General features: G+C 40.8%; 1 protein-coding gene across 2 annotated transcripts in view; it reads left to right on the top strand.

Moving 5' to 3' along the window:
- The first annotated feature begins 11,187 nt into the window (after positions 1-11,187).
- Positions 11,188-20,966, top strand: part of Samd3 (sterile alpha motif domain containing 3) — a 35,218-nt gene continuing 25,439 nt past the window's right edge. The window contains exons 1-3 of one of the 2 annotated variants that reach the window (XM_035439080.1): positions 11,188-11,266; positions 11,859-12,048; positions 15,122-15,253. In XM_035439080.1, coding sequence (XP_035294971.1) covers positions 11,188-11,266; positions 11,859-12,048; positions 15,122-15,253 — 401 coding nt within the window. The remainder of the gene's footprint in view (positions 11,267-11,858; positions 12,049-15,121; positions 15,254-20,966) is intronic. The other variant, XM_027402886.2, reaches the window with a different exon arrangement.

The following is a 20,966-nucleotide window of genomic DNA, read 5'->3' on the forward strand; positions in this document are numbered from 1 at the left end:
TTCTGTGGAAATAAATCTGCAATTTTTCTTTAGTGATTTGACCACCAGAATTGTTCTGTATAACTTATACTAGACAAGAAAGACAGAATACCACACATCACAATATATTGCAAACAACTTATAGGACTTGACTATGTTACAAACTGTGACTAGACAAAGATCCCCAAAGTGTGAAGCTTGCCCACTTTCCAGAGTCTGCAATTAGACACTTGATAGCCATTAATGGTGACACTGGCTAGGGGCTGCTGACTTTCTGCTCTGAGCTTCCTCTTCTAGTTCCTCTCTGTGCAATCCATCAGTTGATCATCTGCTGATGGCTTCTTAGGTGCCAAGTGCAAAGCTGTAACGACTAAGAATCCAATTGTTGGATAACAAACAGTACTTGCCCTGGAAGAACACAGCTTAATGAAGAAATCACAGATCTATAACCGATTTTATTTCTACATGATGAATGTCATCATAGAAGCATAACATAAACTTACAATGACCTACCTCCTACTCTGTCACCTCCAATCTCTCCTAATACTTTATGACTTAATTTTTAAAGAAGTGTCAGCACACAGGAATAAATATCAGCCCAATAACATAAAAGTACAAGTCATAAATCTTTTATCATCTCATAGCGATTTAGTATGAAGTTCAGAGTCTGTTTGACCTGAGTAATGAGAAAGCCAAAGAGCTTCACTTCGCTTGGATTTCCTCGTCTTACTCCCTGTCACTATGTCATGCATTCCATGACATCAACTTGGCCTGGAGATAGTAGTCAAGGGGCAATCTGGCTTTTAGTTTTGGGGAATATGCTATTCAGTCACAATACCTACCCACTGTCTTTACTGGACCTCACTACTACATGTGGGCCTTGTTGAAGCACAGGAAACTTTCCTTTTAACTAAAAAACATATGTAATATCATTTCCCCTCTCCCAACTCTTCCCAGGTCCTTTCCACTTCCCCACTCACCCAACTCTATGTCCTTTCTTCCCCCTTCTTTTTAAAAAACAGTCACCCAGCCTATGCCCTGCCCCAAATGATGTGACAGACTTTGATGATCTCCCATAGAAGGCCTTGCCCTTTCTATGGAGCAGAAGAGAGATGGGATGGGGGCTGGGGGAGGGGAATGGGAGGGAGAGAGAACTGGAATTGATATATAAAATAAGATTTTTTTCTAATTTAAATTTAAAAAGGAAAAAACAAGCACCCAAGAAACTCATATAAAAAACCCACAAAATAAACAAGTAAAAGATCAATAAGGCAAAAAATGCCCAAATAAATATGGAACAAAAAGTCTATAATATACCATTGAGTTCATTCTGTATTGACCATCTGCTGCTGGACATGGGACCTACCCTAAAATGTGGCTAATATACTCAGTGAGAATCCACTGAAGACAGCTAACTTTTTTCCTTTGCAAGTGGGTGTCAATTACAGATCGTTTCTTGGCTAGGGGTGGGAGCCCATGTGTCTTAATAGTGGGACCCCATCTACCTTTAGCCTAAGGTACAAGAAACTTAATCAAAGACCTCCAGGATCCCAGACCTGTGCAGACTCCAGTTCAGTAATGCTCCCTCCTTGGAAGCGCTGCAAGGAGGCCAAGGTGCTCCTCCATCAGAGGTCTTCCCAGTCACGATATTCCCCGAGATGAACAAATACTTAAACTTCTTTTAGGGCTCTGGGTTTTGCTTAAAAACATCAGAAGTATCCAGAATCATTTCCAGTTTCTATGCTGTGACTTTGATCCCTGGGAGAAATAAGCTCAGAGTCCATCCCAGAGAGAGAGGACAGTGAGGAGAAGTATGGACACAATGACCGAGACACACAGAATAATGCCTTCATGTAGCATTAGTGCTCACATTGCCTACCCGCAAGCCCCGGGAGCCCCTCCTTGTGTTGACTGAATATATCTAGTGAGGCATTTCAATAGTAAAGTCTGTTTTTGAATGGCCATACTCTCTCTGGCCCACTACACACCAACAGTTCTGGACTCCAGCTCACACTCGCATCATCAGGAGAGCTTTTCCCAATACTAATGCCCGTGACCCACTTAGCAGCGGCATGGAAGGAAGATGGGTACTAGTTTAATTTTTGTGGTTCCCTGGAGATGGATATTCACCTAGAGGTATGACTCCAACTCACCTAGAGGTATCATGTGCCCATCCCTTCCTGTGTTCCTAAGCTCCATTTTCCAGCCTAGCTCTGTCCTTTTCAAATTTTTCTCTTCATGGTATATATGGAAGAAAAAAACAGAGCATGATGGTCTAAATGAGGTTGCTTGATGTGTCTAGAAATCTGGAAGGGGCCGGAACTGCAGACACAAGTAGAATCTAGTTCTTGAAGCGGTCCCAGATTGGAGGTGCCCAGGGAAGCCTCCCTGACCTCAGAATCTCCTTGGAAACCTCCTTCTTCCCTTTCTCACCCAATACCCTGAGGAACTCTGAGGCAGGGGATTTCTACAGAGTGAGCCCTTGTGGTCGTGCACAGCATTCTAGGCACAGGGTGACGATAAAGCAGACTAGAGGGAGTCTTCACACTTTACCTGGTTAGCTAGGTTTGGGCACCTCTGGGATCTGCGCCAGTACATATGACAGCAATGGAATTTTCTTCAGAGCACAGTCATACAGTAATTCTGCACTCGTCTCTGCTTGAAATACTAACTCAGTATCTGTCTTTGTTAGTTTTTCTTGCCAACTTGACACAATCTAGAGCCACCTCAGAAGAGGGAACCCCAATTGAAAAATTTCCTCTAACTGTAAGAGATTATCTTGATTGATGATTGATGTAGGAGTGGGAGAGCCAAGCCCACTGTGGGAGGTGCCATTCCCTAGGCAACTGGGCCTAGGGTATACAAGGACGTTAACTGAGCATCAGCCAGTGAACAAGTGGGTAAACAGCATTCTTCCATGGTTGCTGTTTCAGGTTCCTGCTTGAGTTTCTGTCCTGACTACCCTCAGTTCTAGATGGTGACCTGGAAGAAAAAGCCAAACAAATCCCTTCTTCCCATAAGTAGCTTTTTGTTACAGTGTTTTATCACTGAACAACATCCATTAGCAGCCTATGGTGTGTTGAAGTGCTCAGCACACAGTCATAAAGATGAGCAGACAGGGCTGTCATCCCATTAGAGCTTCTGGCTTTTATTGCTCTGAAAAGATTTTATTGCATGCTATCATTAAATACAACTCATTTTATTTGCTTTCCCAATATACTAAACATTTATCTCTGGCTCAGTGGGCTAAAACTTCACTGTACAATCACGAGTCCTCAGTCTAGTGGCCGATACCCACAGAAAAGCCAGGTGTGGAAGTAAACACCTGTAGCCCCAGCAATGGAAGGTGCAGCTGTAGAGGCATGTAGTCTCCTTTTTAGCCAACAAGTCCAAACACAATAGTGAGCTCTGGCTTCGGTGATCTCTCACCCATCTCATAAATCAATTTAAAAAGTAAATAAATAAGATGGGAAGTGGCAGAGGTGCAAAAGTAAACGCATGCACACACAAGCACAAGTGTACATGCGTGTGTGCAAACATACACACACCATACATACACACCCAAACATTTTGAAATGTGTTGTTATTTCACTGGTTATGTTTAGAGACACTTGCCACTCCTGAAATTCTTTCTTCCTCTAGGAAGTAAAAGGATTTTTACCAGATCATCCACAGGGCTTCCCTTATGCTGCTGATGCAACAACAAATGGAGTGGACCAGTGATTAGTCTGAGTCCTATAGCCTTCAAATCAGATTATGAAGACAGCTGTGCTGGCTCAGCCTTTAATCCCTGCATTCAAAAGATCCAGCAGGGAGATTGCAGCAAATTTAAGGCAAGCCTGTGTTGTGGAGTGAAATCCAGGGCAGCCTGGACTAACAAGTGAGAGAGCCTTTTTCAAAAAACTAAAAACACACAAATCATATTTCTAGAGCAGAGGCTTGCATTGATACTTGTATGATATCTGTAGCAGCGCTGCACACAGAAAGGGGCCCAACCCAAATGTGTCCTCCCTCAGTAGCAGATAAAACATGGGAGATCTTTGTGACAGGCTGCTAACCAGCCCTTGTAAGAAAGGAGATCCCAATATACTTGACAATATAGATGACACTTATATAGAAATTATTCTATGTGAAGTATCTAGGGCCATGAACATAGCTCAGTTGGTAAAGTGCTTCTCTAGTAAATGTAACGCCTTGGAACCAATTCCCAGCACCCATAAACCAAGCATGGTGGTGTAATCTATAATCACACCACTGGGAATGTGGAGGCAAGAGATTCAAAACAGCAAGGCTATAGAGTGAGTTTGGGACCAGCCTGGGCTATATAAGACACTGTGGTAGTTTTAGTATGAATGGCACTCATGGGATCATATCTTTTAATACTTAGTCACTAGGAAAAAGCACTATTTGAAAGGATTAAAAGGTCAGGATGTAGCCTTGTTGGAGGAAGTGTGTCACTGAGGGTGGGCTTTGACATTTCCTGCCATGATGATCATGGACTAAACCTCTGAAACTGTAAGCAAGCTCCAATTAAATGATTTCTTTTATAAAAGTTGCTTTCATCATGGTGTCTCTTCACAACCAATGAACAGTGACTAGGGTAAAAACTATCTCAAAAAATAAAAAGAGAGAAGCTTGACACACAATGATAGATGTATGATTCTAGTTGTATCAAATTCTACAATAGTCAAATTCAATCATGAACTCACTGAAGTTATGCTTAGGCACACAAAACCTGCACAAAATTTATCCCATCACTGTTTCATCACACATGAAAGAGGGATTCATGAGGCCCTATCCTTATTTTTTAAGTGGGTTCCAGGGAAAGGGGGTATCATTGCCTTAAGTACTGTAGCCACTGATCAGTTGTCCATGTTCCAGTAAATAAACCCCTCCTCCTGCAAGCAATCATGATTAAACTCAGTGGGTAAAAAAAAAAAAAATGTTGAACATAAGTACATGCATGAACAAAATTGTCCGAAATTTTTCAATTAAATGTGCATGAGAGCAGAAAGTATAATACTTGCCACCAAGAGCTGGGAATTGGGAACTACAGCCAATGAGCAGAGTTTTTGATGACCAAGTTTTAAAACTGGACAGTGATGACCCTTGCAGAGTGATTAAAACAGAGTGTTAAAGCAGCAATTTCATGTTTTATATATTTTACCACAGAGAAAAACAAGTTTATAATCAGGTTCCTCGATATACTTCACACACCTAGGTTTATAAAACCCTACAGACTGTTATAGGGCTCACCCCAATCCAACTGAACCACAATATTTTGTTGAAAGGGATTAGGAATCAACAGTCAGGGTTTTCATGAAGAGCCCCACGGCTGACTCATATGAGATGAGCTAGAAAATACATTGTTACACATAAAGTTCTTAATTCAACAGGGAGAGAGCAGCATGGGTCAACAGCAAAGTTGACACTCCTCAGTAGCACATCTCCCCACAGCAAGAGACAAATTCTGCACAATCCCATACGAGAAACTCAGGAAAACGAACTGAACCATGATCTGGAGAAACTGGGGCTGCCCTGAGACACTACGTCAATGGCTCTCAACCTTCCTATTGCTGAGACCCTTTAATACAGTTCCTCATGTTGTTGTGACTCCCCCAACCATAAAATTATTTTCATTGCTACTTCATAAATACAATTTTGTTACTGTTATGAATCATAATATAAATATCAGTGTTTTCCAATGGTCTTGGGCGATCCCTGTGAAAGAGTCCTTCACTCACAAAGGGGTCGAGACCCACAGGTTGAGAACCGCTGCTCTGAGTATTTCTGCAGGAGTGGATGGAACTTGGCACCCAGGATAAAACAATTTGATGGCAAGAGCCTACCACAGGACAAAAGTAGCAGAGCACAGAGTGATGCAATACCTTTACATAGTCTTTCCACAAGGTTAGGTCATGATATTTTAGATGTATTGTCATTGAACTCTACTTCACAACTGTTTCTCCAGGTTGGGTCTTTCCAAAGTCCTTTTGACTTGCATAAGATTCCATTCATTGGTTAATTCCCTTGCTGTCCTAACTGTTGTTATGGCACATGACCTTGTGTTCCTTTTTGTTTATGTAGTTTTAAGAAACATTAACTGCATGTCACTGGGTGGCAGTATTTTGAAAGATTTTTGGGGAATAACGATAGGTTTTTAAATTGGTTAGAATAGAATTCAAAGCCACACTTTTTTTTACAAACTATAGAATCTTACTTGAATTGTCTATGAATGTTTTGGGATATTTTTACCCATAAAATGGAAATAACATGACAGAAAAGCTCTACCAATCTCTACTCCCCTAACAAGGCAGGACATACTCAGTACCTGAATGCTTGCTGAGTTTATTTTCAAAAGGAATAAATCAAAGTGGAAATTACTTATCTTTATTACAAAGAACATTAGATATTTCAGATTTAATATTTAGTTCATAAATTACATACTCTTATTTTTTTAACTATTGGTATATTTATCCTTTTGCTGGATTTAAGGGCATATATATATAAATATATATATATATATATATATATTATGTATTATATATATTTTTAGTGAAATATATCCATCTATCGTTTTATGTAATCATATTTTAAGTCAGCCTAATTTTCCATTTAAACATTTAATTCATCTAAGTAACTTATTTAATAGATGATATGAGTATTGTCTTAATAAAACATGTTGATTAATGCCTTCTCTCGACACTGATTTTGCATAGTGTTCTTAGTTCTCCCAATTGTGAATTTCCATTTCCCTGCTTCCACTATTCTGACAGTACTTGAATGTGGCTCTCTTTTGTTCCTTTCCATGACTTGTATCTTTATTGTAATTATAGATATGTTTTATCGTCCAGAAGCTAAAGTCATTCTTCAAAGCATTTCGGCCTCTTTTCCCCCCCAATAAACACCACTAGAAAGTAAAACTTTAATTTTAATTTGGAATTTATAAGTGAATTTTGAAAGAACTGACAGCTATGAATAGCAGTTTGAAGTTAAATCCCAGAGCCAGGAAGATTTATTTACTCTGTTCCTGATCCCTGAGCTTTGACCATAGTGTCACCAGAAGCAGGAACAAAACGAGTTTGACTGAAAGGCCAAGTGACTCACATGTTTATAACTGGAGACTCGACTCGGGGCTGTTCTCGTTCATTATTTCAATTAAACCTCCCAGATTGTTTCTTGGTAAATATTAGAATATAAACTATAAGGGCAAGCCTAAGAACCTGAGTTCAATCCCTGGAACCCACGGAAATGTGGAAGGAGAAAAACACTTCACAAAGTTGCCCTGTGACCTCCACTGCACACTGTGATGTGTGCTCACCCTGCCCCCCCCACACACAGGTACACATACAATAATTAATAAATGAAATCAGGTGACTACTCTTGTACTTTCTCTTCTTCCTCGGTTTCACGCAAGTGGTAAATTATAGATCCCTCTGAAAAGATCTGCTGGAGAGAAGGACTGAAGACAGAATCAAGACAATCAAAAATTCTAATCATACAGTTGAAGTATCATAAACTTTTTTTTGAGTGAGGGCTTGGAACTTAACCTAATATCATGTGCAGAATATACAGATGAATTTCTGTTGAGCTATCTCACTGCCTTCAATCACACGCTTACGTGTACAAAATTAGTCAGTTCCTAGGCCACATGGGTAGCCTCAGTGAGTGTATGTGTTTTACTTGCTTGGTGTCTGCTAGTTTTGTAGTCGTTGATTTTTTTCTGGCAAAAATTAATGGGAGAAAATGAAATATCCTATAAGAGTTTGAGGCTTTAAAAAAATCTACACTTTCAAAATTACTGAAAATTGATACTTACATTAATGCTAGGGAAAATTAAACTCTTCTAACGCACTTTTACTTCAAGAAAGAATGCTTTCTTGCAGTTTTCTGACTTTGCTGCCTAAATAATCTTTTGAATGCATGAACTCTCTCTCAATTAATGACACTTCCAAACCTGAGCCTCTCTGCAAAGAGCTCAGAACTCCAAACGACACTGTCCATCATGTGGCTCCCATTCCAGAAGTACTGGTCTACTTACAGGGACCATACCTTCCCCAGCTCCTTCATTGTTTAAATTGCATCTATCATCACATTCCAGATCAAGATGTTTTCATTTCCCAGGCACTAGGGAAGCATTCAGCAGCCTGGTGTTTCCCAGCTTTGTTCCCTATCCCCACTGGCCCTGCCTTGCTCTGCTTCTCTGTTAAAATGCATCTTATTTTTCTGGTGAGATTTTTGTATATCCAGTCACCCTGACCTGGGCTATCTGCAGCAAACATGTTCATAACTGAAGTAAGAAAAGTATTCTAGTTGACTATATATTCCAGTTTGCAGTCTATCCTGTCTATAGTGATGAGTTGGATAATGTTGGTCCAAGTAGACAAGGTATTGATGAGTACCATGGTGCTGTCACCTCACATGCTACCAAGACTGCTACTCAATACAGTAGCCTAGACCTTGGACTATATGACAGCTGTGGCGTGGGATACTTCTGTTCCAGTGCTTGTTCTGTTCTGTCCTTACAGTTAGATGTCCTTTGTAGGGTGGGATGAGGGACTGTTTCAGAAAAACATGCTGTCAGCCAAGCTCCTAGAAATCCTCTTGTCTCAGCTTTTAGACTGCAGGAAGATGAAAAATGGAGACAGAAAAGAAAAGGCAAAATCTTTTAATGTTTTATTAAAATACACACACACAAAAAAAAAAACCCTGCTCCTTTGTGGTTAATACTTTTGCGTTATATTACAAATTCTAAATCATGCTCACAGCAGTCTACCCTATTAGCTTCCTTGGAGTTTAGCAGATTTATTAAGTAAAATTCCCTCCTACGTAGGCTGCTTTACCTCAAATCTTACCTCTTTGTGCCTTTAATTGGATGGACTGGTCCCTCTAATATTTAATACAAATTTACTTCATGGAAGCAAGACTAGATCGAATTAGAGCTGCTGACTGGTGTGCTCAACACGGTACTGTTTTTTTCTTCTTTATTGTCTTGCTATTGTGTGATGTAACTATTTAGAGATAGTACTCGCCTTTGCCTTTTAATGTATTTTCAAGGTTTCAGAAACTTAACCTGAAGCTCCTTCATACATCTTTTTTCCCTCATTGGATGTAGTGCTTTTTCTAATGTGACAGTGTCAAATTGGCTAGGCAGCAATAAACCAGACTGATAAAATAAAAATCCAGTTTTTATTTTCTTATGTTTGCCTGAATTCATTAGTCAATAATTGTCGTATTTTTATCAGAAGCAGGATTAGAGTAAGCCCCCAAAGTCAACTAAAAATACTGTGCTTCCAAGTACTGTTTTCTTTCCTTTCTACTATCCATGGCTGGCTGCAGTGCAGGACCTCCTACTCTCCGAGATACCATCTAATCTTGGTGTTTAGAGATTGCTTTCGTCTCTCTCTCTCTCTCTCTCTCTCTCTCTCTCTCTCTCTCTCTCTCTCCTTACTTTTCTATTTTTTTTCTAACCTTTACTCTTCACAAGGAAGCCAGAAGTGTGACAGAAAGGTGTGATTTTTAATTTACACCAGAGTCTTGCAAATAATGACTTTTCACACCCCAGGATTGCTGCTTAGCCTGGGGGAGGAGTTCTGTGGCTACTGTTTGTTGAAGCAAATTAGACCCACTGTTGAAATTCAAAAGGTGTTCTTCTGTATTTAACCCTTGTTTTCGGTTTTTCCAGCTGGTGTTTGTAGCTACTTAGAGTATGTGGCCCATTTACTTTGAAGTTATGTGTTTTCTAGGAAATTGTTTTTGAAGTTTGTTATTGTCAAACTGTCCTGAATGAAGGGTATATCTTTTTTCTTCCATTCTTTTTTTTTTTTTTTTTTTTTTTTTTTTGAGACAGGGTTTCTCTGTGGCTTTGGAGGCTGTCCTGGAACTAGCTCTTGTAGACCAGGCTGGTCTCGAACTCACAGAGATCCACCTAGCTTCTGCCTCCCAAGTGCTGAGATTAAAGGTGTGCGCCACCAACGCCCGGCTTTTTCTTCCATTCTTAGTCTGGTGTTGGTAACTATTACTTACTTGAAAACACACACACATACATAAGCAAAAATGTTTATTTTTAAAACTTCCAAAATAAAATCTAAACGCAAACACTAATACATATTTCTTATCTTTCCCCATTGTTCCAATGCCACCAACCAAGGGGACCTTTTCCCTTTGTCTTTACAAAATAGTACCATACAGGGAAGTGATAAATCATCTGGAATAAAAGTCAACATTGGAAATAATGGTGAAAGGTTAAAGCATTTTAGGATTGTGTTTTTGCTTCTATCAATTCCTTAGATATCCCCTGGTTTGAATTATAAAGGCAGCAAAGACCCTTCCTTGAGAAAATGGGAAATTTACGAAAGTTGGTAGGATAGGTTGGTGGCATGCCAAGTTGGTGAGTAGTTAAGAATGTACCTTGCAAACTCTGGGATTGCTTCTTTCACTTTAGCATTTTAATTGTTTTCTAGTATTAAATAAGCCCAACTAACTAAAAACCACTAGTTGTCTTAGCAGTTCTAACAGTGTTTGGTACCATTTGAGAATGTAATGGAATATGTGAGAGGAACACTGGAAAGATGGGAGAATGATACTTGAAGTCACCTTCCCCGGAGAAAGCTGCCACTGACTTCTGCTAACCCAACGCCGCCCAGCTAGCACCCTTTCCTAGCTGGGAGCAGCAAGGGGTTAAGCCATCGTGGTTTACTCATAGCTCTCAGTCAGGCTTCTATCTGATCGTCCTCCCTTTCTCCCCTGCCCACCCCTCTGTAAACGTCAACCACTTCCTGATGATTTCACACCTTTCTGTTCTTTGTGAAGAAACCTGGGTGTTAATGGTGTAGCATTGGGTGTCATTGTATGCTCGGGCTGTCTGTTAGTCAAACTGAGGGACGCCTGTGGAAATAAAGTAGGAGAAGGTGGAGAAATGAGACTAGGCAATAGGAGAAGATCCACCTTTAAAGCAAGTATTTGTTTTATTAGCAACTTTCAAGTGTACATTGTAAAAAAAAAAAAAAACTAATTTTTTAAGAGCTAAGTATTGAAAAGAGTGTAGCAGAGTAGAGAGGTGACTATTTTTTTAAAAAAATCAAGGACCAACAATCAGGGAGGAAGGAAGGAAGGAAGGAAGGAAGGAAGGAAGGAAGGAAGGAAGGAAGGAAGAAAGGAAGGCTGGCCTCACCTTTCATTCTACAGGTTATTGACAAGAATCTGGCAATGGAAACGTGGTCAGTTGATCAAGTCTGCAAGTGGTTGGTGGAGAAAAACTTAGGTGAGCTGGTCCCCAGGTTTCAAGGTGAGTTGTTTATTCTTTCAGTGAATTTTATTTGAGCCATACAGTTGTGCAGGTGCCCTCTGTTGTGAAAGCTGCTTTTGTTACTAGTGTCTGCCTGTTGTGGAAAAACAGCTGCTCGGTTGACAAACCCCATCTCTTTCCTACGGACTGGGGCAGTTTCAAGTGTAGCTAGCACCCTCGGAAGAGAATATCATTCCTAGACAATTGCAAACTCTTAGGAGTTACGTTTGCTACAGAACTTGTGTGTGTCTTTTGTCTTACATCATCACGTGTGTTTTATACAGTGTGGGATGTGCCAGTATTAAGCATCAAGTAGGAGGTATTATAAAAATAGCCCCCCAAAGACTTTCTATTTCTTTTGGTTGTTAAAATTGGACGAGTGTTAATGTGTAAACAAAAAGTTTTTATCGGGTAATTTCCTAGCAGCAGACATCAAGTCGGAACTATGCACTATCAGAGCCATGACAGATCATGCTGTAACTGCCACCACAGGCCTAGAGGAGCCTTTAAATACATGAACTAGTTTTATCTTTTTTTCCATGCCCATGTTTTACTGGGAAATCATATAAAAGCTAATGTTCTTTTTTCCCAGAGGAAGAAGTCAGTGGAGCCGCTCTCCTGGCTCTTAATGATCGGATGATACAGCAACTAGTAAAGAAAATTGGACACCAGGCTGTTCTGATGGACTTCATTAGGAAATACAAGCAGAGCAATCAATGGCTGAAGCTCACTGGAGGTCCCAGAGAGACATCCCTGTTGACCCTGGCTCAAGCTGCCCCTGAGTGAGTACACGGGTGGACAGGCTTGGTTTTTGTCCCCTGTTTCTGCATGACTCTTGCCTTGTAGCAAACCATCAAAGCTCTTGCAAAACTGGAGCCAATTTTCAGCTAGATGGTGTGCACAGTATTTCTAATATTTGACTAACTCTTAAGAGGAATTGTGTCAGGATTGGTTGTTTTTCTTTCCACTGTTCTTTAAACACTGGCTGCGGTTGTTAGGGCAATCCTGCAGGCAAAAAGTTCCTGCTGGAGCTGATGCGGAGCCAACAGTAAAATTGCATGTGTTAAGTGTGGAAAGGGAATGAGCTGCTTTAACCGGACTACCACCGGGACCTGTGGCTGCTCCTTTGCCTTGCCCCAAGCTGTTTGTTCAAATGTGTGTTTATTGGATTAGGTCTCTCTGTGCTAACTAATTTATATGCTCTTCTCTGGGACCTTCACAATAGAATTTGCTAATCCCTTTGCCACAATTGAGTTTCATGAATCTTTTAGAGTTAGCCATAAAATATGGAACACTGTGACAGGATGGTGGAGAAATCGTGTAGAAAATTCATGGTGTCAGATAAAGTCTCTAAGGTTGGAGTGTGGCTTTGTTTGTTTTTACATCTGAGTTTTTGATCTAAAGGAATGTTAACAAAATTCATCAATTAAAATGTTCATTTCACCTCACTGTGCTTTCAGGCACTCTGGTTTAATGTTTCCATATTTAAGATTTGTCAAGACTTTTAAGGTTAAATATTTGCTATTGAACATTCACCATTCATTTAAAAAAATTAAGATGGGATATTTGATGGCATCACTTTAGTTTTACCTTTCCTGAAATTAGGCCTGTAATTACAACTATTTCTCTTTTTCTTGATAAGCAATATGACATTAGAGAGACTTGGCTTAAGTAATTTGATTTCTAGTCTATTTAGCTATTTAGGACAAGTAGCCATGTAGTCTTACATTTGGACTGAAGAGTAGGGTGTGGTTGATTTGTAATTCTTTTACTTGAGAAGCTGAGGCAGAAGGATTGCCATGAGTTTGAGGCTGAATTGGGCTCAGTTGCCTTTTAAAACAATAATAACAATAAGTATAAATGAAGTCAGACTGAAAATTTTTGCAAGTGATTGTTTTGGAGGATTTCTTCCAAACATGGTTGCAGCATGGTCTTGGGTCTGTGACTTTTTGTGAAGTTCACATTGTAACCTTTTAATCCTCTCAAGCAAAAAAAGGGGGGGGCTTTTCAAAGAGATTGCAATGTCATTTCCCAGCACTTTGGGGTGGCTAGAACTTGTGAGCTGGAAGTCCCTCCCCATTGACTGGAATTTGATCTTTCCTTGGGCACAGCTCAGAAGAAAACTGGCAGCTTGTAAATCCACTTATACTGCTCTAGAGCTGGTGGGACTGCCAAGAGCTCGGGGCTTCTGCCCTGCTTTTACTGGCGACTTGGATTGCTTTTGTGTTGGAGGTCTTGTGTCTTCATCTGCATGTTGAGAAAGTGATCACACTCCTCACTACTTGAATCCACACTATGAGACACCATGATCTCGGGGCAAATCTTTGCTTCCTTTACCAGACCAGCATAGTCCTCTGCTAATAATTATGAAGCTTTCTTAACCAGTTTTGAACGCTCATTTCAAATGTAGCTAAGTCTGGGCATCCTGATAGCCCAGAGAGTTATGAATGTGAGTTTATTGCTCCATGCAGCAAGTTCCCAACTTCCTTTAAGGATTTGTGTCATCTTGTGATTAGGTTAAAGAATTCTTGTGTGAAATCACAAATTGCCTGTTGGTTATATTTGCCAAGCACATTGTACTTAAAGAGTGTGCTGTCAGTTGAGGACAATACCAAGCAGATATGAATATATGCCATTTGTAGAAAAATGCTTAATCATGACAGGAAACTTGATATCACCCTACAGTTATGCAACTAAATGTGATTTCAGATCCCTGCTCTATTTGCTACTTATCTAACCTTGAGCATTTATTTGGCTTTTTACTACTTTTAGTTTGAGCCTATTCAACTGTAAGATGAAATATAGAATAAATGGTTCTTTGGGACCATTCTTAAAATTCTATAATAGAATTAGTTCAGAGAGAGCAAATGGATTTTAAGTTGAATAAAATTCCATTCAGTGATTTCCTGGTGTACTATTTTGCAGAGAAACATCTGAACAGGACACATCCTATTCAGAGCTACACGGATAACAGGAATGTGTGGCTTGCAGATGCTTTTGATTGTTGTTTTCATTGCATTTGGTAGAGAAATCACTGAATGGAGAGAACAGTATAGATTCTGTCACTACTACTGTGTAGCCTGTGGCCATGAGCAAGTTTCCTGGGCTTCTGGGTTTCCTCACTTGAAAGTGATGGAGTGTAGTTCTAAGACAAAAAGATTTCAGGATAATAAGAAACTTCCCTTAAAAATAGTAGGGGGTCAAGGAGAGACCTGACACCATTAAGTACTCATTTTTACTGTATGAAAATTAACTGAGAAAGACAGACTCTGCTATGGCCATCACTTTGTAAAGGAAAGTCTTATTTCAATGCCGTTTAAAAACATGCCAGATTGGGAGTGGAGGAGATGGCTTGGTTGTAGAGTGCTTGCTATGTAAGCATGAAGACACAAGAGCACTACACAGTGCTCGTGTGAAAGTGCAGTAAGGTATAGCGGCACACAATTGCAAGCCTAGCACTGAGGAGGTGGAGAAAGGCAGATACTTGGGGCTCGCTGTCCAGCCAGCCTAGAGAAATCAGCTAGTCCCAGTTCACAATAAAACATGGTGGAAGGCTCCTGAGAAATGGCACCTGAGGTTAATTGATTTCTGATGTACACACACACACACACACACACACACACACACACACACACACCCCTCTGCCGGGCCGATGAAGATAGTAGGATGAACTAGCATCAGGCCACTGCATAGAGAAGCCACTGAAGTGAACTGGTGCATGGGCTCTTCTTTGCAATTAATGTTCCTAGCCATGAGCCTCATGTAAGTTCAGATAAGGATAAAGATGGGCTGAGCCTTCCCCTACAAACACCGTGAGATCAGTGGTTATTGCTTCTATTTAACACCCCATGACAGTCACACAGCTCTTCCGCTTTACTACAGGCGTGAAGAGAACTCTAGTCCCACCAGCTATGGGGACCAGACATCTTTGCATCCAGCTGAAAACCTTGATAATGGACTCATTGACCAAAGAGTTTTGAAACAGAGGTGAGACACCAACTTTCTAGTATTTTAAAGTCAAATTGTGTTTGTCTTTATTTTTTATGAGATTTCATGTGTTTAAATACGCTGTAATTCAAAGCTTTTTTATTGTCCTAGAAGGCAAACTTTTATCAAGTGATGGAGATACTGGACAAAATATCAAGGTTGAATTGATAAAGGTGTTTCTTTCAAGTGTCTATTCTTAGATGGGGAAAAATGTGTTCTTCCATCATAATTTATCCAGGGTAATTTATAGGTAATGTCCTGTAGAACTTGAATTGAACAAATGTCTTTGGTTTTGCCTTGAATTTTAGAGGCTGCTTTAACTTGACTATTCCAGAGGGAGGTGCTGGTCTCATAAGCAATTTGTCACATTTCCCGCCCAGGTGGTCTATGCATCCCTGTGTATGGTAAGGAGTCCCTATGGAGTGAAACATTTAGGTAGTCCAGGCATCTACCATGCATGGTAAGAGTCCCTGTAGAGTGATCCAGGAAACCAACAAGCATGGTAGGAATCCCTGTAGAGTGAACCATTTTTCCAGTATAGAGGAAATACCCATAACAACCAATCAAGACTATGGTCCTCTGTGTGTGTGTGTGTGTGTGTGTGTGTGTGTGTGTGTGTGTGTGTGTGTATGTGTGTGTGTGTGTGTGTGTGTGTGTTTAAAACCCTTTTACATTATCATCTGATTTAGTCACTCCCTGGCACCGTCCATATTGCTTTCTCTTTTTATAAATGGATAAAACTGAGAGTTGGAGAAGTCAAGGGATTTCTAGACAGTTTCCTGATAGCGTCTGTCTTACAGCCCAGCAGCCTTTATTCCATGACTCCTCTGGGGGATGGTGAGCTAGAAGATGTAAGGGAGAGTTGTGCTTGGTGGCACAGGCTTGTAATTAGTAGCAGCTACCTGTGAGGCTGAAGCAGGAAGATCACAAATTCAAGGTCACTCCGGGCAACTTAGTGAAATCCTGTCTGAAAATAAAACAAAAGTCTGGGTATACTATAGCTTGGGAAGATGAAAGGGAGAGGCTAGGCAGAAAATCAGTTCCTTGGGTATTCTTGGTTCAAAGCATGGTTTAGAAAATGCAAATCCATTTTCAAGGCAGCTTCACTCCCACCTTTCTGCCCACAGTACTGTTTGATTCCTGAAGCTTTCCTTTGCGGTGGCTCCAGGAACACAGAGTGATCTGGGAATTTCCAGAAACCCTCTCTGAAGCTGCTAGTGCTGTTACTGCCACTACAGACGTGGGAGGAAAGGCATGGGGGCCAGGATTGGTGCCGGTGGGACCTACCTTCTTACCACTGTCTCCAATGTGCTGTTGTAAAACAGGAATAATGATCCTCGTATTTACTATTCTTCATCACACCTACTAAGTAGAAGAAATCAGAAGACTGCTTTAGAAGCTGAGAGAAACAGAAAGGCTTAGAAACCGGAGCAACATATGCCCATAGCTCACCTCAAAGTGGGCTTCTGTATTAGATCACCTGTTACCATCCATCTAGAAAAGAACTCAAATTGTACATATATGTGTATATATACATGTGTGTGTGTGTGTATTATATGAGTCCATCTCTCCTACCTTCACATATATGTGAGTGTAAGAAACAAAAATCCATGAACACTAAAGACAAAATGGGCTTATTGTAGGAAGAACAACTCACAATATCTGGGGCAGAATCCTTAAGTTCCCCTGGCCCCAAGGGCCTGGCTCACAACCCTTCCTTCTTTTCTGCTTCCCTGCCCTCCTCCTTCCTCTGCCTTTCCTTAGGAGGATGCATTGCTCTGCTAACGATGGATGCTCTGCTCCCTCCATACTGCCTCACTCAGCACCAACTCCATAGAAATTCTCTCTGACCATAGCTCAGCTCTCTAATGCCCGCTGACCCAGCCATTCTTTATTGCTTCATTCATGTATCTGGGGAAGGGAAACTCACAGGCCCTGCATGGTCAAATACCTTCTTCTAAGCAATTGGCTCTGTGAGACAAGGTAAGACCACATTGGTCCTATAGATTGGAGGATAGAGATTGCATTACCTCCTGTTTTATCTCAGACAGTGACAACACCATCCAGCCATGTGAACTAAAAGAACTGAAGGCATCCTCAATCTTTTTCTTCTGCCCCTCTGCTATTCGATCCATTTGACAGTTACGTATCAATGGCCTCTCATGTGTCTTTTGTGTTAGGCTGTGTGGTTCCATCACCCGCCTGCCTGCCTGTCTAAAACCTGCCCTGTCCATCCTTTAAAACTATTTAGCCAGCCTCCAGTGACATCCAGACCATCCAGGTTCAGTCCTTCTATAAACAGCACCTTCTTTGTAATTCTTGTTCTGCTTACAAAAGTGGACAACAACCTTGGTTTATTAAAGTCTATTCCCTCCTCAGACTATAACCACCTCAGAGACAATGACCACATCCTTTTATTTTATAGACTACGGCACCTCAAAATTCAATCAGACTTCCAAAACTGAGCTGATGAATGTGAACCAAAGAAAGACAATATACTTTTGGGAGACAGGATATATGTTTGAATAGCAGCAATTTCTTTTTAGACCTTTTGAGGCAGTCGCTATCAAATGTGGTAATCTTATAAAAAACAGCTTCGGGACTTATTTCCCATTCACTCATAGCAGGCAATAAATTTGAAGGTGTTGCCTGCTAGATTTTCATGAAGCCGACTGCTTTCAAGAGGTGGGAATGGGAGACAGAGCAAGTGCTGGTTTGGGGGCTCCGTTCCCTTCCACTTGCCTCCCCCTAATGATTTCTGTAACTACTTGAAATGAAAACACCACCTGGTGCCCAGGAGAACTTAGTGGGAGACACATCTAAGCACCTGACACTTGTCAACAGGTTACAGAGGCAGTTGCGGTTATTTGGGCTTTTTTCTCCCATGTTTCCTGACAGGGGCTTAAGCTTTCCATGTAGACTATTAACATATAAAAAGGAAAAGGGGATCTCTAGAGGCTGAACTTCAGTTGTGGTCAAAGTCTCTAGAAAAGTCTTTGGTTGCAGTCAAAAGATATGTATCCCAGGGGACAAAACACCATGGCACTCTGGAGCAACTGTTTTCTTGGGTGACAGATGATTCTGTGCTTTTTACTGAATTGTTTAAATGCCTTTCTGGATCATGAGGTGACATTATCATGTACTTGAGGAAATCTTTCCCTTTTTCAGTCTGCATACTGAAAAACTTCATTTCTCTTTTAGTGTGCAGTAAGACAAGAAATCAGATAAACCAAGGTTTCCTTGTTATTTTAAACTCTTGACTTGAACTTTAAATACATGTGCCATACTTTACTCCTGCCTTGGGGCATAATTGCACATTAGTCATGGTTTCATGTATATTTAAGAATTACTTTAATGACTTTTCTCGTGGTCTGGCTACTGCTGTGCGATAGTGTAGAATGAGCTTTTCCCGGCTCTGCTCTGTGAAGAAAATATCAGTGGATCCTCAACATTTCTGATATATTAGTCGCAGTCACTTTGCCATCGGTATTTCAGCCAAGAGACTGCAACACAGCTGTGGTAGTCTATCCCAGACTGTAATAAAGGGCAGACTCAGTAATTAAAGCGTGGCAGCCCAGTTAGAGTTGTTTAATACAGGTTCTGATCAGATATGCAGTGAGTCTTCTCAGCAATGCTGGTGAATAAAATCAGGGGCTTGCACATGCTAATCGAGCACTCTACCACTGTGCTAGGTCCCAGCCTTGTGGTTAGCATTCCCAGTTCCTACATGCTTGTGTCCCTTGTTCTGTTGGCCAGGAACCATGGGAGGTGGTTATCAGAGACTAATCATACCTTTGTTGTGTCAACAAATATTTACTATATAAGGGACCAAGTATTTTACACATTTTCTATGGTTTCTTCATAATTGAGTCAAATCTATATAACCAGATTAGAGAATGAAAGAGTCTTGCAGGGGAATCTTGTGATTAGATGGGAGGTCTTGGGACCCTCTCCTATAGCTAGGGGTTCACACACAGCTCTACAAAGCAGATGAGCTGAGAAAAGGGGTAAATATAAGTATTAGATTAGCACGTCAACCCTAAGAGGGCAGAGTTGATAAGGCTGGGGACCAGAGACAAGCAAATAGTTAAGAACTTAGTTTTGGAGCCTGGCTTTGTTATTTATCAACTAAGTAACAAGTTCTCTAGCCTAAGTGGGCCTTATTTCTCATCTGTAAATGAATAGAATGATGACTTAATATATGAAAAGTTCTTAGGACCTGCCACACAGTTGGAATGCATAAATTTTAACTATCATTTGTATTATGGCAAGCATGAGAATCCAGTGAGATTCCAAAAATTCTGGTCTCAACTCTCACAGGTGGCCCCAGGTGGAAAATCCAGGCTTATACCAAGATGTTTGGGGCAGCTGTCCTCTCCTGGGACTCAGGCTCTAGAACAGAAGAGAGAACATTCTAGTCCTAGAAGGTCTGGGTCGTGGTTTGAGAGTCATGGTAGAAAACAGGACAAGAAGTCCTGTGGGACTGTGTACACAATGAGAGTTGGAAAGAAGCTCCCAGACTATACAGACAGACATCATTATCACTGCAAGGGCATCAGAGAGCACACAGGTGGTACATTGCCATATTTAGCTACTGAATCCCAGGTCAGCGGAACATAGGATCTCAGTGGCTCTATAGGCTCTCCTACCCAAAGGTCTGTGTTTGAGATATATGATAGACTAGCCCTATTTCTTGGTGAGAATCATATAGTAGATACTATGAGGAATCCTACAATTTACCCACAGTTCTTTGTGAAATGTCTGCTTGTTCCATACTTATCTAAAGACTGCCTACCTAAGTCAGTGTTAGATCTTCATTCATTTCTCCAACATGCCAGTGTTCCCTGAGCAAGCACCTGTTGCATTCCAGGTATTGTTGAAAGCAGTGAAGATGCAACAGGAAGCAATGTCTGCTTCACTGTGCTTATCTCTTGTTGGGCTATGTAGTGAGTGACAGGCTAACCTGAGCTATACAGAGAGAGACCCTGCTCCAACTCCATCTCAAAACTAAGAATAAATAAATCGATATATAAACAAATGATAGGTTAATTCTGAACCAAAGATGAGTAACTATGGTCAGAAGCACAAATTCAGATTACTCTGAGTGACATGCCCTCTGTGGATGATGCTATGAAAACTTTTATAGTAACAGAACAAAGGAAAGCATTAGACAGGTGGGCTACAGCAGAACAAGATAATCTCTTCTGTAGGGTTTAGGTGTTGTAACAGTCTTGGCTTTAGGGCTGCTGGAAGTCAGTGATCCTGCTAAGATTAATAATACATTTCAGAGGTTTCACTTACCAGTCAAAAAGATGTTTAAGTCTTACAGAGAAGTGTGTAGCAAGTGACTATGGAGGAGACTAATCTTCTAGGGGACTTCGGCTATGGAGCTCTGCAGTATTCCATCTCTCCCCACAATCATGAAATTCTAGTCAGTCAACCAGTCCTTGAGGTTTTCAACAGGTGTGGGGGCTCCCAGAGAACTCCAGGTCAAGGGCAAAGAGAATAAAATGAAATGGAATGTTACATCCATGCAGCTTGAGGGACCTGGTCATTTAGTTCAGTTCTTGGAAGCATGAGCTTTGTCTTGTTTCCCGTCTCTGTCATAATAGAAATGCTGCCCCTGATGGTGGTGCTGGTCATTGACATCCTGGGGCCCTACTAGTCAATGGTTCCCTTGCCATGTATGGACTGTTCTAATACAAAGGAAATC

Source organism: Cricetulus griseus, chromosome 2 (assembly GCF_003668045.3).
Source record: "Cricetulus griseus strain 17A/GY chromosome 2, alternate assembly CriGri-PICRH-1.0, whole genome shotgun sequence".
In the NCBI taxonomy this organism is placed as follows: Eukaryota; Metazoa; Chordata; class Mammalia; order Rodentia; family Cricetidae; genus Cricetulus; species Cricetulus griseus.